Genomic DNA, 17,110 nt, shown 5'->3' with positions numbered 1-17,110 from the left:
ACCAACGGGTGCTGTAGAGCAATTTTTAAAAATCAGAATACCTCAGGTTCCTGTTACTGCAGGCAGGGCTCAGGTATGTTGTAATTATATTATTAAAGAGTCTGCAGAACCAAATAAAATATATTCATTAAAATAAAATGTATTTCTTCATTCATTTTGCTCTGTGTATCCTGCAGTTAATCCCTCAATCAAACACGATGAGACAAAGATCAGTGCCAGATTTAAAACTTGTAAAACACGTTCCTTTGTGAATAACTCATCCGATGCAAATTAAGATCACAGAACAAAGTGTTATGAAATCATATTACGTATAACATGAATAGCTAATATCACAATGACATTAATCACAATGACATTGACTATTAATTATGTATTTTTAAAGGAAAGAATTACAGCTTTGCTCTATTGAAAAGGATATGATATAACCAATCTTAGGCAGTGGTATTGAAATGCATTTATGCAAGTACTGTACTTAGTAACTAAGTAGGGTTTTGGTGTACTTCTACTTAATACTATATACCTTTACTCCACTTCTGGAAGCCAATATGTGATTATTAGCTAATAATCACATATTGGCTTCCATATTGGCTTAATTTATTACCTAATATTAAATATAATATCTGAGTACTTCACCTTAGGTTCCTTTTAAAGCATATTACCGCCCTGTGAAACAGAAAATGTAGCTTTGAGAGGCTCAGTTTACAGGAGGGAACCTTAGTAAAGTTGATATTGATTAAAAAAGGACCTCCACTTCAACGTATTGTAGTCATAAAGGTGGAAGAAAGACACTCAACATATCATGGCATTTACAAACTTTGGCAAGCGCTTCTTTATTTACATCCAGGCTGTCTTGCAATGTCACAGCTGCTTTCCCTTTTTTTCTTCTTCGTTTTTTGTGTTGTGTGTAGAATCACCAAACAAGTTTTGCTCTTCACAGATATACAGTGCAATGTATACTATTCCCTCCCTGTTGGTGGCGCTCTGAGAACAGTGTAAACAGAGAGAATGAGCGGCTCCCACTCTCACAAACACATGCAGGGGGAGTGGGACAAACATGTCCACAGTAGGTCAGGGTTTAGTGACAGAGGACACAGTAGTCGTGTAGACATTTTTGTCAGGATATTCTAATACTGTGCCGCTCCAAGCAGAGGTCACCCCGGAGTCGCAGCTTCTAGTTTCCTCCACAAGAGGGTGCAAGTGAATCAGTGTGACAACCATGTGAATGCCCTGGCCATACAGAGACAAATCACCCCTGGTCAGGACTAAAATACTACAAATGACTACTGTTTCTCTTCTAATGCGAGTGCAGTTAATATAACTTAGTCCTAGTAACAAAAACACAGCTCAGAAAATCACACCTACAGTTAGTTGCTGGTAGGGCATATCATTTTTGGCAAAAAAGTTTCCAGAAGGCATTTCAACTTAAGTCTTTTGTCACACAGACTGCCATCTTTTTTTTTTTTTCTCAAATATGTACAAATACTATCTCATCAGATGTGTTAATTAATGTCCATGGAGCATGCATAGGTCATCGTGAAATCCTCCGATCACTTTTTGTGTACGCTGGGATTATAAAGAGGGTCTCACCCATGACGAGAAGAGTCCCGATAAAAGAGACACAGCACAGTGCAAAGGAACCCAGAAAAGGCTCCAGCTAGAAACTGACTGCTGAGAGAGAGAAACAAAATCCTCCATCTGACAATACAACATATACATACAAGTCGAGTGTCGTTAAAAAAAGTGTAAAAGGAGACCGGTGCAGATTATATCGTGTTACAGCTACTGAGATTGAGGGAGGTCTTTCTTTGTTGCAGCTTCTAGCTCCCACGATATACCCAAAATAAATCACCCCAACCCAAGATAATACACAGAGGAACACTAGCATTCCTGCCCTACTAATTCAAATAGCATGGATCTCCCATAATGCACCATGTAACTCAGCCCCCCTCCCCCTCCCCAAATTCAAAACAAACACACAAACAGTCTGTGGTATACTGTACAGTTGGCCCTTTTAAGGGGGAAACACATATTTACATTCACATCTCTAAAAAAGAAAAGTGTTTTTCTTCTTCATGTAACATAAAAAAGTGTAGGAATGGACAAAATCCTCCAGACCTGGGTTTAAGTGTTCATTACAATAACAGTTTTAGGGGTTTGTTTACAAAGACCTGAGGCCTAATTGGCTACAAAATCAAAACATTTGGGACTAAATCCTCTCTGAAACTATCCAGATTGTTCAGATTTTTATGACCACCCTAGAAGGAAATGTTTTGCAATTTCTGTTAAACCCAGGTGAGGATCGCTGCCCATTTCTGTTTCAGTGATCATGTTCTCTTCTTCTCGTTGCAACCTTTGGTAATACCTTTACATTTACTGGCAAAATACACAAGGAAGAGGCAGTGACTCTGACAAAACAAATCAGTCCCAACATGTAGAGGCATATTTGTCATTTAGCCATGATTAGGGAAGAAAAGGCTCTTATTATTATTATTATTATTATGATCAATACTCCTTCATTTAAACACTATTCTCACTGTGGTAATACTTCAGCTGGGTTAACTCATTTAATACTGTTGTAAGAGTTACTGGCAAATAAAACTCAAGTGAGACACATTGGATGTTTCCCATTTGATTCAGTCCAACCTGAAAATGAATGAAATCCTCAGGTTTCTAGATAGAATTGATTCCCTGCAACCCAATGTGTCACACTTGTAATCTCCACTTTGCTGGTGTCATAAATCAACCTTTCAGAAACACTCTCTGAATGAGAGCCAAACAAAAACACACTTACAATCAAGCAATAAATCCGTTACAGGAAACCTTGGGAAACGTAAAATACGAAGACTCATTGAGAGCGCCGTGACTGCAACGAGGAGTCACATCGGGTTTGTTTTGAGATGTGAATCCAAAAACACGGCGGTGTGTGCGCAGCCGGTCAGAGTTTGTCTCGTCGTGTTTGTCACGTATTTACAGAAGCAGAGAGTAGGGAGCTTTTTGTCTTGGATGCTTGTGGTTTGAGGGGCTTGACCTTTGCGGGTGCAGCTGAACACACGCGGTTTATGATGATGTCTTCACAGTGCTGCACAAAACGGGACAAATATGTGCATCTGGGCTTCCATACGTTCGCATCGCTTCCGCCGGGAGAAAATCTCCCCCTCATTTCACTTCAATTTTAAAACCTCAGAAATAGCTTTTTTCTTTCATGACTGAGACTTTAAAGTTTCACCAGACTACAGCGACGGCCTCACACACATCCAAACACACGGAAAATCAGGAGGAGAGATTCAGGAGGGCCTTGGTTTAGGTGTTGCGGACAGCTAAGGCCTGTTCCAGCTCCTGTCTCCTCTGCTGGATCTGTTCAGAAAAAAAGCAATATGTCATGCAAACATCTAGAGGCAGATCTACGGGTTGTTGTGAAGTGAGTGAAGATGACAGTTCCTCACCTTGCAGTAGAAATAGCGGCTGACAGCCTCCTGGGACCAGGGCTCGTGGTAAAAGGCCGCCCTCCTCTCCTCTTCAGGGTTCCCCACCACGTCTGTCATTAACTATAGCCAAGAGAAGGAGAGCATTGATGATAAGACCGCATAATAACCATGTTTAATATGAAATGTGAAGTGAGGAATGGTATCTAATGCAAAGCAATGACCCGCTCAGAGAAAAACAACATTATAAAGAGACAACGTCAAATAAAACAGAGGGTCTAATCAGGCAGCATAATGAAAAACACCTGAGTGGACGGACAACAGGTGCGTTAACGAGCCCTCGTTAAGGAAATCAGCTTCACCTGTGATTACACTCACACCTGCCCACATCTAAAGCTCGTTAATCACATATTTGATTAGGCTTGTTTCATTTGTCCAACAGCCAAAGCGAAAGATAATAATAAGTCTTCCCTTAAGAAGTATTTGGATGTTACATTTAAGTAAAGAGAACAATATTGTATTTCTATTTCCCAAGCGAATGTCTTTTTTTATTGAAAGCCTACCTAGCAATAAACCAAATGTGTGTGTATGGGTGTTTGAATATCTAACCTTAAGGTCCCGGCTCTGGGATTTGAGCCAGTCCTGGATGTAGCCCTTGGGATCTCTGGAGAAACTGAGCATGAAGTCCCTCTGGATCTTCAGCTGGTTGATGGACTCGATGGTCTCATGGATCTGAAAGGGGAACGGTTACATACTTTACAACAGGAGCATGTCCTCTAACCTTTATCTCTAAGTCAGATACAGCAACAACCACAGCTGGAAATGTAAATATGCTGATCAAAATGTAGCCAAAATGTAATAACATTAATTAAGATTTGGTATCCAGTTTCAAAAATAAAGTCTTCAAACATTTACAAACAGGAAATACACAGTTCATATAAATGGGTATAGGGGTGGAATCCATCACAAGTAGCTACCTGTAAAGCTCCTGTTTAAAATAGATCTGATCTGATTGATCCTCAGTGTGTGTTCTGGGAAGCTCACCTTGTTGTCCAGGGTGGCGATCTCCTGCTGGTTGGCAGTCGAGAGGAGGAAGCTGCTCATCTGCCCCTTCAGGGGGTCTTCCACCTCCACGTCGATGTCGTAGCAGGCCGTCTTCTTCTGGTCGTTGGGATCCACGCTGACAGGGAACAAAGAGAGAGATCGTACGTCAAAAACATGTCATTCACTCATTATGAAATGTATTTTCTGCATGAATAACTTCTTTTCCTTGTTGAATAAGGTTTAGAAAAAAAGGAATCTACCTGATCACATGGTTGATGACGATGGGGTCGGGGGGTAAGAGGAGGTTGGTGAGGCGCTGAGGGATCTCAGAGAACTTCAGCCGAGGGCAGTCAAAGATCTGAGGAGAAGGAAAAAACCTCATCAGTGGTAAGTAGTTTCCTTTCAGTGTTCAAATATATATTTAAAATCAGGTAGAACACTGGTTGGTTCGACTGGAATTGTAGAAGGCCTCATGCATTTGAGTGTGTATTATGTATATTTTGGAGATTACAAGTAGAAGTCTGTATTGCAAGATAGCTGTATTTGTGATTGCACAGGTTTTCCCAGTTACATATTTATGCAACAACTTTATGATTTATTCCACATAGAGTCCCATACCTGTTGGAAGTACTTGTCACAGTTGATGTACTCCTTGTCATGAGAGTCCTGCAGCTTGTTGGTCTTGACGTACTGCCAGAGGGCCTGGATGATGCAGGAGCGGGTCTGAGTGTGAATGCCAAGCAGGCGCGCCAGGCGAGGGTCCAGCTTAAACTGGGGAGGCTGCGGGGACAAAAACAAAAAACCCACTTTTGAACAACTGTCCACCTCAGAGCCATGATGGAGGTGGATGTCGTGTGCGAAATTGAGTCTATATTCTGTGGTGTGAGGCCTGCAAGATGTCACACCAACAGCTGATTGAATGGCATTGACAGAGTTGTGAGGCTGTGTGGCGCCCTCACCTGGTAGTCCAGCATCAGTAGCAGAGTGCAGCGCACGCTCACGTCTCCCGGCCTTTTCACCTGGAAGCCGTCCGTCTCCTGAGTGGTGCCCGTGCGGTGCCACTGTAAAAGCAAGCCACCATACAATGACTACACACCCCAAACTGAGGTGGTTTATTCAGACTGAATGGAAAGTTTGTTTTGATTCACACGTTATGAATCAGAATGGCTAATAAATGACTGCTTTAAAGGCCCTAACAATCATTTTTTTGCTTTCTGTAACACTAACACATCATCAAAACTACAAAATACAAAAGTATTTAAAAACACACTGCCCCATATTCTAAAATATGATCCACAAAAAGTGAGAGCACAGATTCTGAAGACCCTGAATCACTCCGTCAGAGCAGGCTTTTTCAGGAGAGGGGGCTTAAATGCACAGACAGAGGGTGAGTCCAGTAGAAGAATTAAGTGTTTATGGAACATAAAATGAATCAGAAATGTTCTTATAATACAATAATGAAGACAAATATAAGCATACTATGTCTCTAACATTTACACATCACCCATCATTGTTAAAATCAACACTGTATCTAGTGTAATGTTGTGCATTACCAACCACGTTTTGTATTTAAGAAATCTATTTAATTTTACAATTCCTTAGCTGTACCTTGTTTTAATGCTTATTAGCAAATAACAGCATGCTAACACACTAAAAATAAAGTATGTCTTCATCTTAACGAAAATGGGTAACATGGTAAACATACCATCTTCTAAACATAAGCATGTTAGCATGTTAAACCCTTCAACTTCAATTCTGATTGCTGCTTAATATTTATCGTTATAGAGAAATACTAGGTTTCAAAATAATCAGTGGCTTTCAAGGAAGTTGCAGGCGGTTTGCAGCAGAGGAATGACAGACATAACAGATGTACAAAGGAGTCAGAAGTGCACCTGTTTTTAGCAGCCTTGATCTTGACCTAGAGTGCAAAGCATGTGGTTTGGTCAAAGGTGACATTTCTGAAAACTAGCCATGCAATGTGTGCGGTGAAACCAAGATAGCAATAGTGTAACCATGGGGATGTGTAGCAGTGATATCACACACAAGATCTGGTAGACTTACACAGGAAATATTAGCCTGGCCCAAATACAACAAAGATTCTTTAGTCTTTGTGATCACGTATATCAGAACCTCCTCTCTATTTAACCGCAGTTGAAATACTTTCTACATTTTATCTTACCAGCTCAGAAACTAAAAAGAAAAGCTCTTTAAAGCACCATCTTTAGGACAGTGGATTGAAGTAACTTGGCATGTAATACGGAATCATTTTGTCCTTCAACCAACGTCTGAATTAGAGCAGATCAGATCCTGATTGTACCTCAGGGTGGAGAGAAATATTTTTTGATAGAAAATCATTCAACGCGTTCCATCTGAGTGCCATACCAAAATACCCACTAAAAAAGAGGACCTTGGGAAGTCGTAATTCTTTCCCTTTGGAGCTCCTAAAGTGTGTTTTTTTAAAGTCTCATTCTGTGGACATACAAAGTGAAGGGCAGGTAATGACGTTTTTAATAAGTAAGCACTTGTCTTCTCAGGCTCTTACAGCTGTGTGGTAAAACAACCTTGTAAGTTGAAAATAAAGCCTTTTTTGATGGCATAAAAACATCAAGTTATTAATAAAGGACGAGGGCAGTCCACTCTCTCAGTCTGTTTTGTATTCATCCAAAGGGGATTAAAAAAAAGAAAAAAGGAGCAGGTTAGAAGGGTGTCTTAACAAGACTTCACAAAATAACATTTCCAGTGAAAACCTCTCCGCCGCACGACGAAGAGGCCGTCACTGACCCTGACCGCATGAATATACAGCAATATTCACAGATTTGTGCCGCACACAAAAGCTCGGCTTCACTAATAGATGTGATCTCTAATGGAAGCGATGACCCACTCAGAGAAAAAACACATTTCAAAGAGACAACGTCAAACGAAACTGCTGCTTTCAGAAGGTCTAATCAGGCAGCATAATTAAAAACACCTGAGTGGACGGACAACAGGTGTGATAATGAGCTTCACCTGTGATTACACTCACACCTGCCCACATCTGAAGCTCGTTAATCACATGTCAGATTAGGCGTGTTGTATTTGTACATCAGCCAAAGTGAAAAAAAGCAAGAATCCTTCGAAAATGAGCCAAACAAAAGAGACAAAACTCATATAAATTCATAAACAACTTTGGTGGTCTTATATACATGTAATGGTAACCTAAACTGTTAAAAACTGTGCCTCGACGGCCTCTTTCCCACAGGTTGCCCATCTCTGTCTCTTCAGAGGCTGCCGCTGTGGGAATTGTAGTCCTTTATACAGTCTTGACCAGTGACGTTACCCCCTTTTTTTAAAATTCATAACTAGAAAAGGCTGTTTTTGTATTATTATTGCAGAAAACTAAATTGCTTTAGAAGTCAAACTGAAATGCTGGCTTTGAAATATCCATTTAAAATATGAAAGGTATGCCACATCTTTAAGGTTTGAATAGAGTGTGTATCTGAAGTGCAAAAGGTATGAATGAGTAGGTGATAGTTCAAACTGTATGAGAATTTCTGGAAGCATTAAAAGTCAGAATCATACATGAATCAGCAACAATATACTTAGGTGAAAAAAAAAGGGAAGAATATAAAAATGGAAAAAATGAAATGAAAGCCAGAACATGAAGTTTCACTACCACTGATGACATTTAAAGCTCATATCCATTCATTTAAAGACACGGATCACCATGTCAGCAGCACTTGAAAACAGCTTTTTCCACCAGGCTGACAGGATGCTGAGCTCTCCCCACCTTTCCCCGATTGTACTTGGATTTTAACCCCCCCCACCCACTCTTTCTACTTGCTGCTATGGACAGTGATTGCACTGCTTGTATATATGTGTAAAGTTGTCATATTCATTCATTCTCATCTGTTTTAATCTACCAGACTGCTATTTCTATGCTTTTAAAAAAATATTTTAAGGAATTTTGGTCTCCCTGTTTGTGACACACCATCAGAGCTCTTGATAATCAAGTTCCCTTCCTCTGATGACAGTGTGCAGCATCCGTGTTTGAACTAACCTCAACCAGGTGGTTGTCAGGACCGTACAGGTCCTTGTCCAGCTCGATCACCAGGCTCTTGAAAAACGAGGAGAACTTCTTTTTCTGCTTCCCCGGCTGTGAAACGGAAAGGGAAATGTGTTCAATTAATGTCTAAAATCAGACACACAAATGCAAAAAGCACACATTGGTCTTAGGTTGCTTATAGAAGCATTACTCATCAAAAACCCACAAGAGGTCAAGTCAGATCAGAAGGAAAGTGAGATACTAGACATTCTCAAGGCCCACCTCCTCAGAGCTTCACCAGAAATATTTATGGTGTGTGAAACCTCAATGCTTCCTCCCGCTGTGAGATGACGGCCTTACCCCAGACTGCTAAGAACATCAGGGCTTTTTGAAGAGAAGCTTACGGCTTGAACCAGCCTCTCTTAATACTCAAAACACAAGTCTTTTAGTTTTATATTCTGAGCCAGCACTTTTCTGACTCAGGTTGTTTGAGGACATCATCAAAACCACAGTGGCACACTTTAATGGGAAGATAATGACCTCGGTTATTTTTAAGCAGCAATTTAATGCATAATAGTAAACCCTACATCACCTTTAAATTGGCTATGTGATAAAAAAAAAACTACGGTATAGAACTACAATTTCAGCATGCACTGTATATTTTAGATGAACCAACTTACGTCATCCAGCAACTTCCCCTCTACTCTCAGCTCCCATGATGCAATGCTGCCGTCTGAGTCATCAGCGTCTGGTCTTGCAGGGTTGAAGGTGTTGGATATGTAAAGCCTCAGTTTACGCTTCTGCTGCTGACACAAGGGCACATAGAAACACCACAGATCAAACAGACATTCTGCAAAATCCTATATTAAAATGCTTTTGACAAACGGATTTTAAAGGTGATTTAATATATATATATTTTTTACCCTTTGAATAGCCTTTCTAGTTGCCAATATTATTTTAAATTTAGCAGTTTAGACAACTTGAGGACTTGATGTTTTTTCCTTACCTTCATTGGTCTCTTCAGTGCTTCCTGGATGTCCACACGTTTGCGCATGATGGTCTGGTCCAGCTTGCGCTCAAACGCCAGCAGATCCATGTAAGCCTGAGACTCCGGCACCAGCTCACGGATCTGCTCAGAGGGGGAGACAATGTGACGTTAAAACCTTTAGATCGCACACATGATATTAAGAAGGCAGACTTTATTCACGTATACAATGTGAATATAGCTCTAAGGCTCAGGCAGATTAGCTGTATACCCTGCCTTAGTGCGGCGGGGGGTCCAATGTCTTGTTTCAAGGACATTTACCCCCATTATGTATAGTATTGTTTCAAGAAATGGTAATATATACAGAAGGGTAGCCATCTTCTCACCCAACCTTAAACTACTTAAGTATCTTGAACATTGGGAAACATTTCACACTTCATACAGTATCACAAAAAATACTCCACAGGTCTGACAAAATAATATAACAAATTTTGAACAAATGGAAATATTTCCCTCAAAATTCCGACATTCATCATACACCTGTGCCACGAAACAAGTTTGAGGGGACTCGGTTTGACCTTTCATCATAAAAAATAAATATGATAACTAAGATTGAAATGATAACATTAGATATATAGAGCATAATTAACTGTGTGCATTCCTTCTATATGAGAGTACTTTTTTCCCAAAACCGCTGCCTAGCCCACCATTATTACGGTTTCCACACCATCCTGGGGACAGTGGGGGATCAGAATGAGATGCAGAGTGTGCAGCCAAGCAGCCCGGACTCACACATTACCATACCGATGAAAGTCCTCGGAGCATCAAGGGCTGCTGCTTACTTACCAAACTGTGCACACACACACAGTCCTACAGTTCGCTCCCTCTCCTCCCTCCCTCTCCTTCTCTCTTTCATGTTTCTTTTCTAAATGGCTGCCTTCATTGTTCCCTCTCATTCCTTCTCTATCTCTATCTCCATGCCTTTCACCAGGCCGAGGTGGCGAGCAGACGGAGGAGTGTGGCAGACATTCCCTGTCCCTGACTCATTATTGTGGAGTGGCGCCCCAGCCATGCCTACCGCTATCTTTCTGTCTGGGTTATGTTAGAGGATAAGACCCAAGACGACTACAGTCTCCAGACCGCCATAGTTTCATTTTGAAAGCCTTCTGTGCGCTGGCAAGAACGTGGTGAGGTTATTGTGTGGCTCAGGGCCGAAAAACTGAAACAACGGGATGAAAATCAAAACCCCAATCCGCCTGACTCACCTGTGGCAAGGTGGTGATTCATTTTCAGCTCTACTTAAGTTTATGCCATATCCTGCTGATTTCTCCAATTGACCTCAATGAGCCGCTTTCCAAATATCATGAAACCCCTTATAAATAACCCTAAACCCCTTGATCGCGCACCTCATACTCTCTCCCCTCATTTGGTAATAACACGCAATCGTCTGGCCCTCTGCGCCTTCCAAGAACCCATAACATTAAAAAACAACCAGGATTTTTCTGGTGTGCACACCATCAAAATAATTACACACAAGCATACATGAAAACATAACAACAAAGGTTAAAAAAAAACATTGCAGCCTCACCCTTTGCGGAAGAATCTTGTCTGCCATTTTCCTTCTCTTAGCACTGGAGAGAGGGAGAGAAAGACAGAGAGAAAGAGGAAAAAGAGAGCATGTTACTATGGTGACTGATAGCGTAGCACCCAGGCCATCTGCTAAAATGCTGGGCCATATCCAGCACCCCAGCATCCCAGCTGTGTGTGTGTGTGTGTGTGTGTGTGTGTGTGTGTGTGTGTGTGTGTGTGTGCTTTCTGAATTGCAGCAGCCCACCTGGAGAACAAGAGCCTCTAACAGCCAAAAAAGTGTCTCATTAAAGACCTATTGCTTTACTTGTATTCACACACACACACACACACACACACACACACACACACACACACACACACACACACACACACACAAGAATGTGGGTGTGTGTGTTTTGATTCATGGTTTCATTTTACTTGCTGTGTGACAAACATATTGTTTACCTAAACGTTGTTTTGATATACTTACCAAGGAGGAACAGAACAAAAAGTGGCTGAAGTTGATTTCGCTGTCAGAACTTTATTTCTTGGTGACACGGATTACAAAAGCAACACTACATCTTCTTTCGCTAGTTAAAATGTTCCTAAATATTGAATCTGTGGACTCCTTTCATATGTAAATGCATGACAGTGTTCTGTTGTTGGTGCCTATAGGAGGACACTTCCTATAACACACCTAAATGGCACTTCACTGCAAAAAGAGCCAAATTCAATAATTGCTGTGATCATGTCTCTGCTAATTATAAGCTAACCGCCAGCAGGTGGTTAGCTTAGCTTAGCAAAAAGCATAGAAACAGGGTGAACAGCTCGTGGGCTCTTTCGGAATCTTCCAGCAGCAGTAGAGCTCACCAATTAACACTTACCTCCTTTGTTTAGACCGTACAATAAATGAAGTGGAAAAAGGACACAAAATTCAGGATAAAAATAAAACGTGTCATAGTTAACACTTCCTTTTTGTACAGATTTGATAAACAAGAAATACAGTGTGAATTTGTAAGGTACAAATGGGCTGCTAGGTTGATTTTGTAACTTCTAAATAGAGCTACACTAGCTGTTCTCCTCTGTATATTTGTGCTATGCTAAGCTAGGCTAAGCTAAGCTGGTGTGTACATCTCTTCTTCCTGCTATCTCAAATAATTATATCAAGGGTAGATGGACTTTTGTAGTGGTCCTATTTAGATTTTTGGTTTGATACTAGGGTTGGTTATTAAGCAAAATATATTTTGTACTGGTCATTTTATATTGGGATATCATAGAGAAAAAGCTAATTTAAAACAGGAGGAAAGGGAAATGTGAAATGTCTGGTTTTGGCCAAAATTACCTATAATAACTATTTATATACAGTATATAAATCTACCGTCATATCACCAAATGGCTCAACACTAATTGGTTGTAGAATATTTCTTTAGATTATATAACATTTATTTTGTTAATAGATCTGGATTTGTTTTACAGTGTAGAGAAATGTTCTATCGCTGCAACGGTCTGTTACATCAGCATGCCAAATACTGAAACAAGCCTGCTGCAGGGAGGATTGAAAGATCCAGGGGTGCATTGCATAGGAAAACACCTGCATCACAACAATCCGCCATTTTAAATTGTTTTTAAAAAAAGGGGTTTGGGATTAGATTCTACTTTGTGTTTCTGCTCTTGCTGAAACAAACTGTTCCCATCATGCCATGCTCCAGTCCAAAGCATGCACCACTAGATTTTAGGGGGTGTATATCTAGGCCTGAACGTATAGCCGGCCAACACACTTCATTCAGGGAGTGCTGGGCTCTGGTGAAATAGGCCAGAGTCATCAAACGTAAGAAAACGGACATGCAGCAGAATAAACTCCTACTTGGATCCGAGCGTGGGATCTGATTGGGGCTCTCTCATGTCCATCTGCCTCGCCGGCATCTCATTGGCTCCGGGGAATCCGACTGGCTTCCTAAGAATTGGTGAGGATTCGAAGGTTGTCCGATTAGAGTTGTGGCGAGACACACACTCACGTATGATGTCAGGGGGGGGGGGGGAACACCTGGTGGTGGTGGCTGTTTGTAAGTGTTGGATGTGTGTTAAATCCAAGGGTGTGTTAGTAGGTGCACACTCTGAAACTCAGACAAGGGCAGGCACTGGGGTGGGCGTGTAACTGCGTCCATGCACGCAGAGGAGGAGCTGGGAGGCGTCCCACTCTTGCGAGGGACACGCTCATTCAACAAGGCTTCTCTGTGAACCAAAACAATCATGCTTCACACACACACACAGACAGACAATACACTGACAACACTGTGAACTCGTGTCTCACAGGAAAAGGAGCAAACAGGCGGGGTGTGAGTTCAGCTCTATTGTTTCGCTCTGGATTGGATGTTGCATTAATGGAGTAATGTGTAGATGAAGACAACATGCATGCTATTCACAGCTTTTTGCTTATTTACCAAAACCAAAAGTCAAATCTTAAAGTATTTCCACTTTCTAGCCCCTCAAACCAGCTGAAACTCTAAGCGTTGGTTCTGAACAGCATGGAATGTTTTCAGGTTTCTTCAAGGACAAAGACTATCAGCTAAAAATCAAGGTTCATCAGGGCTTAATAGAGAATGTGCTGTTAAATAGTTGAATCCAGAAGAGACCAGGTACATTTTTACTTTGATTCTGTGAAAGCACACTGAAATCAACAGACTGGAGTATTCAGTGGCTGCCAGGTCACTCAACCCAACTTTAAAAAATGTGAAATTGTGGGAAACTGTCCCAGGCCCCATGTTTTCAATTCATTTAATGCAACTTGATTTCACCTTCAGATTAAGTTAAGGGCACAGGAATAATTTCTCTACATGGCGTCCACTTTGTACACAAGTATGATTATATGTATCTGAAATGTTTTGCTTAAGATGATGCTGTAATATTTGTAGCAGATTTTCTCACCTTAGGAAAGCACACCTGAGATAAATGCACACAGACAACTTAGCTAGAAGATCATTTTTAACAGTATTTCCTGCTACGAGACACAGAAGGAAAACACTGTACAATAATAACTGTCCATTTATATTTGACTAATTTGCAACAGAAAATGTGTTTTCTATTTCTGTTTTCTATCGTTAAATAACGTAATGAGGGAAACACACTTGGTGTCAAAGTCCAGTGGTTGCCATCTGCCTTTAAGATATGTGCTGCCTTATACAGTACACACATGGAATGTAATTTGACAAAACAAATGAGCAGTGTATAAATAGGATTCATAGGATTCTTTATGTTAAACAAACCATAATTAAATCCTATCTTTAGCAGCAGCAGCTTTGCATAGGACAGCGTTTGTCTGCAGAGGGAGTGTGGCAGGGACCATAAGGTCTCAATGACACTGCAAACACAGGTGGCCCGCCCTCAGCTGGCAGGAGCGAAGTGCAGGGGCATCAAGTAAGTTTGCCAGAGGACACAAACTCCCTCACAAAGCAACAGAGAGACAGAGACACCTGGACGGGTCACCCTGGACCATCGATCAGAGCGTTCCGCAGCCAGCAGGGACACTCCGGGGGTCGAAGCCCCGACGCAGGACAACATTTCCCCTGACCTGTTCGACAAGCCGGCTTAATTGTAAGTGGATCAATCGTGCTGCAGATACTGAGAGACTGAAACGGAGAGAGACAGAGGTCCACTGAGTGCGCATATCGATCTCCTTTCTAATGACCAAACATGCCACACTCGTCTCCTAACAGACATCCATCCGCTGTGTGTGTGCCTGGGATACTGATGTTCAGCTCCTTTGTCAAACAGCAGACAATAGAGAGTACTAATAGAAGTACTAGAGCCTGAACGCCTGCAGACAGCAGCATGGACACCACACAGATAAGAGCATGGGGGCAAACTGTACAACAAAGACAAAGAAAGAGTGAACAGAGGAGAGACACTCAGGCACAGCAGAGGTTGGGATGGTGAGGATGCGCAGAGCGGTGAGCAAGCAGAAGATGCAACACAAAAAAGCAGTTGGAGAGTCAAAAGAAAAGTTGAAATGAATGCTACCAGAGGCACACACAGCTTAGGGCTTCACTTCGTTAGCAATATGGTTTTTGAGAGGACATTCTATAAGATCACTGTATATTTGATTTGGTTCAGGTAAGCCCACAGAGGCTATCCTGTACAGCTGCATGTTATGATCATCTTCATCACCTTTTTAATCCACCACCATTAAATACGAGTGTAAAAAAACAAGTAAAATGCTCTTAATAGCTTCCATTGCTCTGGTAAGTTCAACAGTTTTAAACCTCAACACATTTTACGTGCCATAATCAACACGTTAGCACTGTTATTGTTAGCATTTTAGCATGCTAACGCTAGCAGTTAGCATGAAGACTCTTCGCACTGTAGACTCTCATCATTTTTATGATTGATTTCCTAATAAATGTATACATTTAATACTTATGCTGGTATTTTAGGTTTCATGACCATTACCACAACTATTTTTCCAGTACCTACAAGGAATATACATTTGTTATTTTTCTAAATACTTAAATAAACTTAGACGCATTATGTTGAATGGCAGTTTTAACTGAACTGCAAGTTTGCTTAAAGTGACGTAAAGTCTAAAATGTGCCAAATTACGAGTTAAATCTGGAATTGTGTGCTCAGAGAATAAGTAAAAACAACTTTGAATATGACAAACTGCTCAAAGATATTATGATTCCATGCCAAGCTCATACTAATTGTCTGCACATGATTTCATTTCCATGTTTGGTTTGAAGATCTATGCCAGACTATAAAGTGTAACCACAGCTTATTCATGATGGCAACCACTCCACACAAAAGCAGATAAATAAGGAGTTCTATATGCAGGCCATGCAGTGTTAGGTAGGAGTTGGGGGGGTGGACTGGATTCAGACTCACTTTCTGGCACGGCCCTGGACGGCCTGCTGCTGCTGTTGCTGCTGCTGGACCTGCTGGGAGGGAGCAGGCCTCTTACGACTGGGCTCCATCACCGGGGACGGCAGGCCGGGCCGCACTGCAGGGCTCCCTCCGTACGGTGGGCCGGGGGGGCCCATAGGAGCTCCCTGGTGGGGCATCCTCGCTCCAGACGGCATGCCAGGACGCTGGGGGAGAGAACGCAGGAGAAAAGAAGGGTCATGATCCAGTAAAAAAAAATCCTTTTCCATTGTGTTTTATGAATAATTATAATCATAAATGAGTATTTCTAAAAATATAACAAAGGGAACATTGGATCAATTGACAGTTCTTTTTGCATTTCCTTGAAGTTTTTCATAAACACACTCACACTCACACGCTTCTGATCCAGACTTCACATAATTTTCCTATTTAAACTGAAATTCTGAGGTCTGCTCTGCTCCTATTGGAACTGGAATAGCTTCTTCCTTTTGTAACATTTGGTAACATTTTAGTAATCAAACAACCAACAAGTAAGTAAACATGAACACACACCAGGCCATCTGATGACGTCATTTTACTCGAGTTTGAATCTTTCCCATGTGGTGCAGCAGACTTGAAAGAAAGTGTGTAGTAAAGCTTCAAAAGACATCTATTATGGGAACTGTTTGTGTTAGAAAGTCGAAAATTAGAGACCAACATAAAAATATGGAGTCGACACTTCAGGCAACTTAACCCTAAACGTGTCAGTGGAATCAATCTCCCAGTGGTGTGAGTCATTTCAGCAATGATCTGTCCTAATGTGCACTGGTCCAGAGGGTGCCAATAAACGGAGAAAAAGCATTGTTGTTTTCTGTTGTCAGCTTTTAGAAAAGAAGGTTACACTGCTGAAAAATTGAATAAGTGAAGGTTGTCACGCACACACACCTTCTAAACAATGCAAATCGTGTCAGAGCCCAGTTTCACACACTTGTGTTGACGCCTGGGAACAACTGGGGAACCTTCACCTGTGCTTGTCACTCCCATGGCAACAGCTGCCTCCCGCCTCAGTTCATTGTCTGAAAGCAAATTGGGGATCGTGCGATAGAAAGAAATCCTTTGACTCCTTTGAACGAGAGCACAGACCCGCGCACTATGTGTATGTCTTCTACTAAAATACAATATATAACTTTGAATGTGTCCGAACAGGAAGAGACA

General features: G+C 41.4%; 1 protein-coding gene across 5 annotated transcripts in view; it reads right to left on the bottom strand.

Moving 5' to 3' along the window:
- Positions 1–800: 800 nt before the first annotated feature.
- The window catches only part of smarcd3b (SWI/SNF related, matrix associated, actin dependent regulator of chromatin, subfamily d, member 3b), a 29,631-nt gene continuing 13,321 nt past the window's right edge, over positions 801–17,110 (bottom strand). For 2 of the 5 annotated variants that reach the window (XM_063873844.1, XM_063873842.1), the window contains exons 2-14: positions 15,920–16,122; positions 12,906–12,995; positions 11,061–11,103; positions 9,494–9,616; positions 9,168–9,293; positions 8,503–8,598; positions 5,426–5,527; positions 5,085–5,246; positions 4,727–4,824; positions 4,467–4,602; positions 4,032–4,154; positions 3,444–3,545; positions 801–3,354 (exon numbers count right to left, since the gene is read on the bottom strand). In XM_063873844.1, the coding sequence (XP_063729914.1) occupies positions 3,301–3,354; positions 3,444–3,545; positions 4,032–4,154; positions 4,467–4,602; positions 4,727–4,824; positions 5,085–5,246; positions 5,426–5,527; positions 8,503–8,598; positions 9,168–9,293; positions 9,494–9,616; positions 11,061–11,103; positions 12,906–12,995; positions 15,920–16,122 (1,458 nt within the window). In that variant the 3' untranslated portion in view covers positions 801–3,300. The remainder of the gene's footprint in view (positions 3,355–3,443; positions 3,546–4,031; positions 4,155–4,466; positions 4,603–4,726; positions 4,825–5,084; positions 5,247–5,425; positions 5,528–8,502; positions 8,599–9,167; positions 9,294–9,493; positions 9,617–11,060; positions 11,104–12,905; positions 12,996–15,919; positions 16,123–17,110) is intronic. The other 3 variants (XM_063873843.1, XM_063873845.1, XM_063873847.1) reach the window with 3 other exon arrangements.

This window comes from Eleginops maclovinus, chromosome 21 (genome assembly GCF_036324505.1).
Source record: "Eleginops maclovinus isolate JMC-PN-2008 ecotype Puerto Natales chromosome 21, JC_Emac_rtc_rv5, whole genome shotgun sequence".
Classification (NCBI taxonomy): domain Eukaryota; kingdom Metazoa; phylum Chordata; class Actinopteri; order Perciformes; family Eleginopidae; genus Eleginops; species Eleginops maclovinus.
The sequence above is the reverse complement of the archived record's forward strand: the minus strand, read 5'-3'. Positions and strand labels throughout refer to the sequence as shown.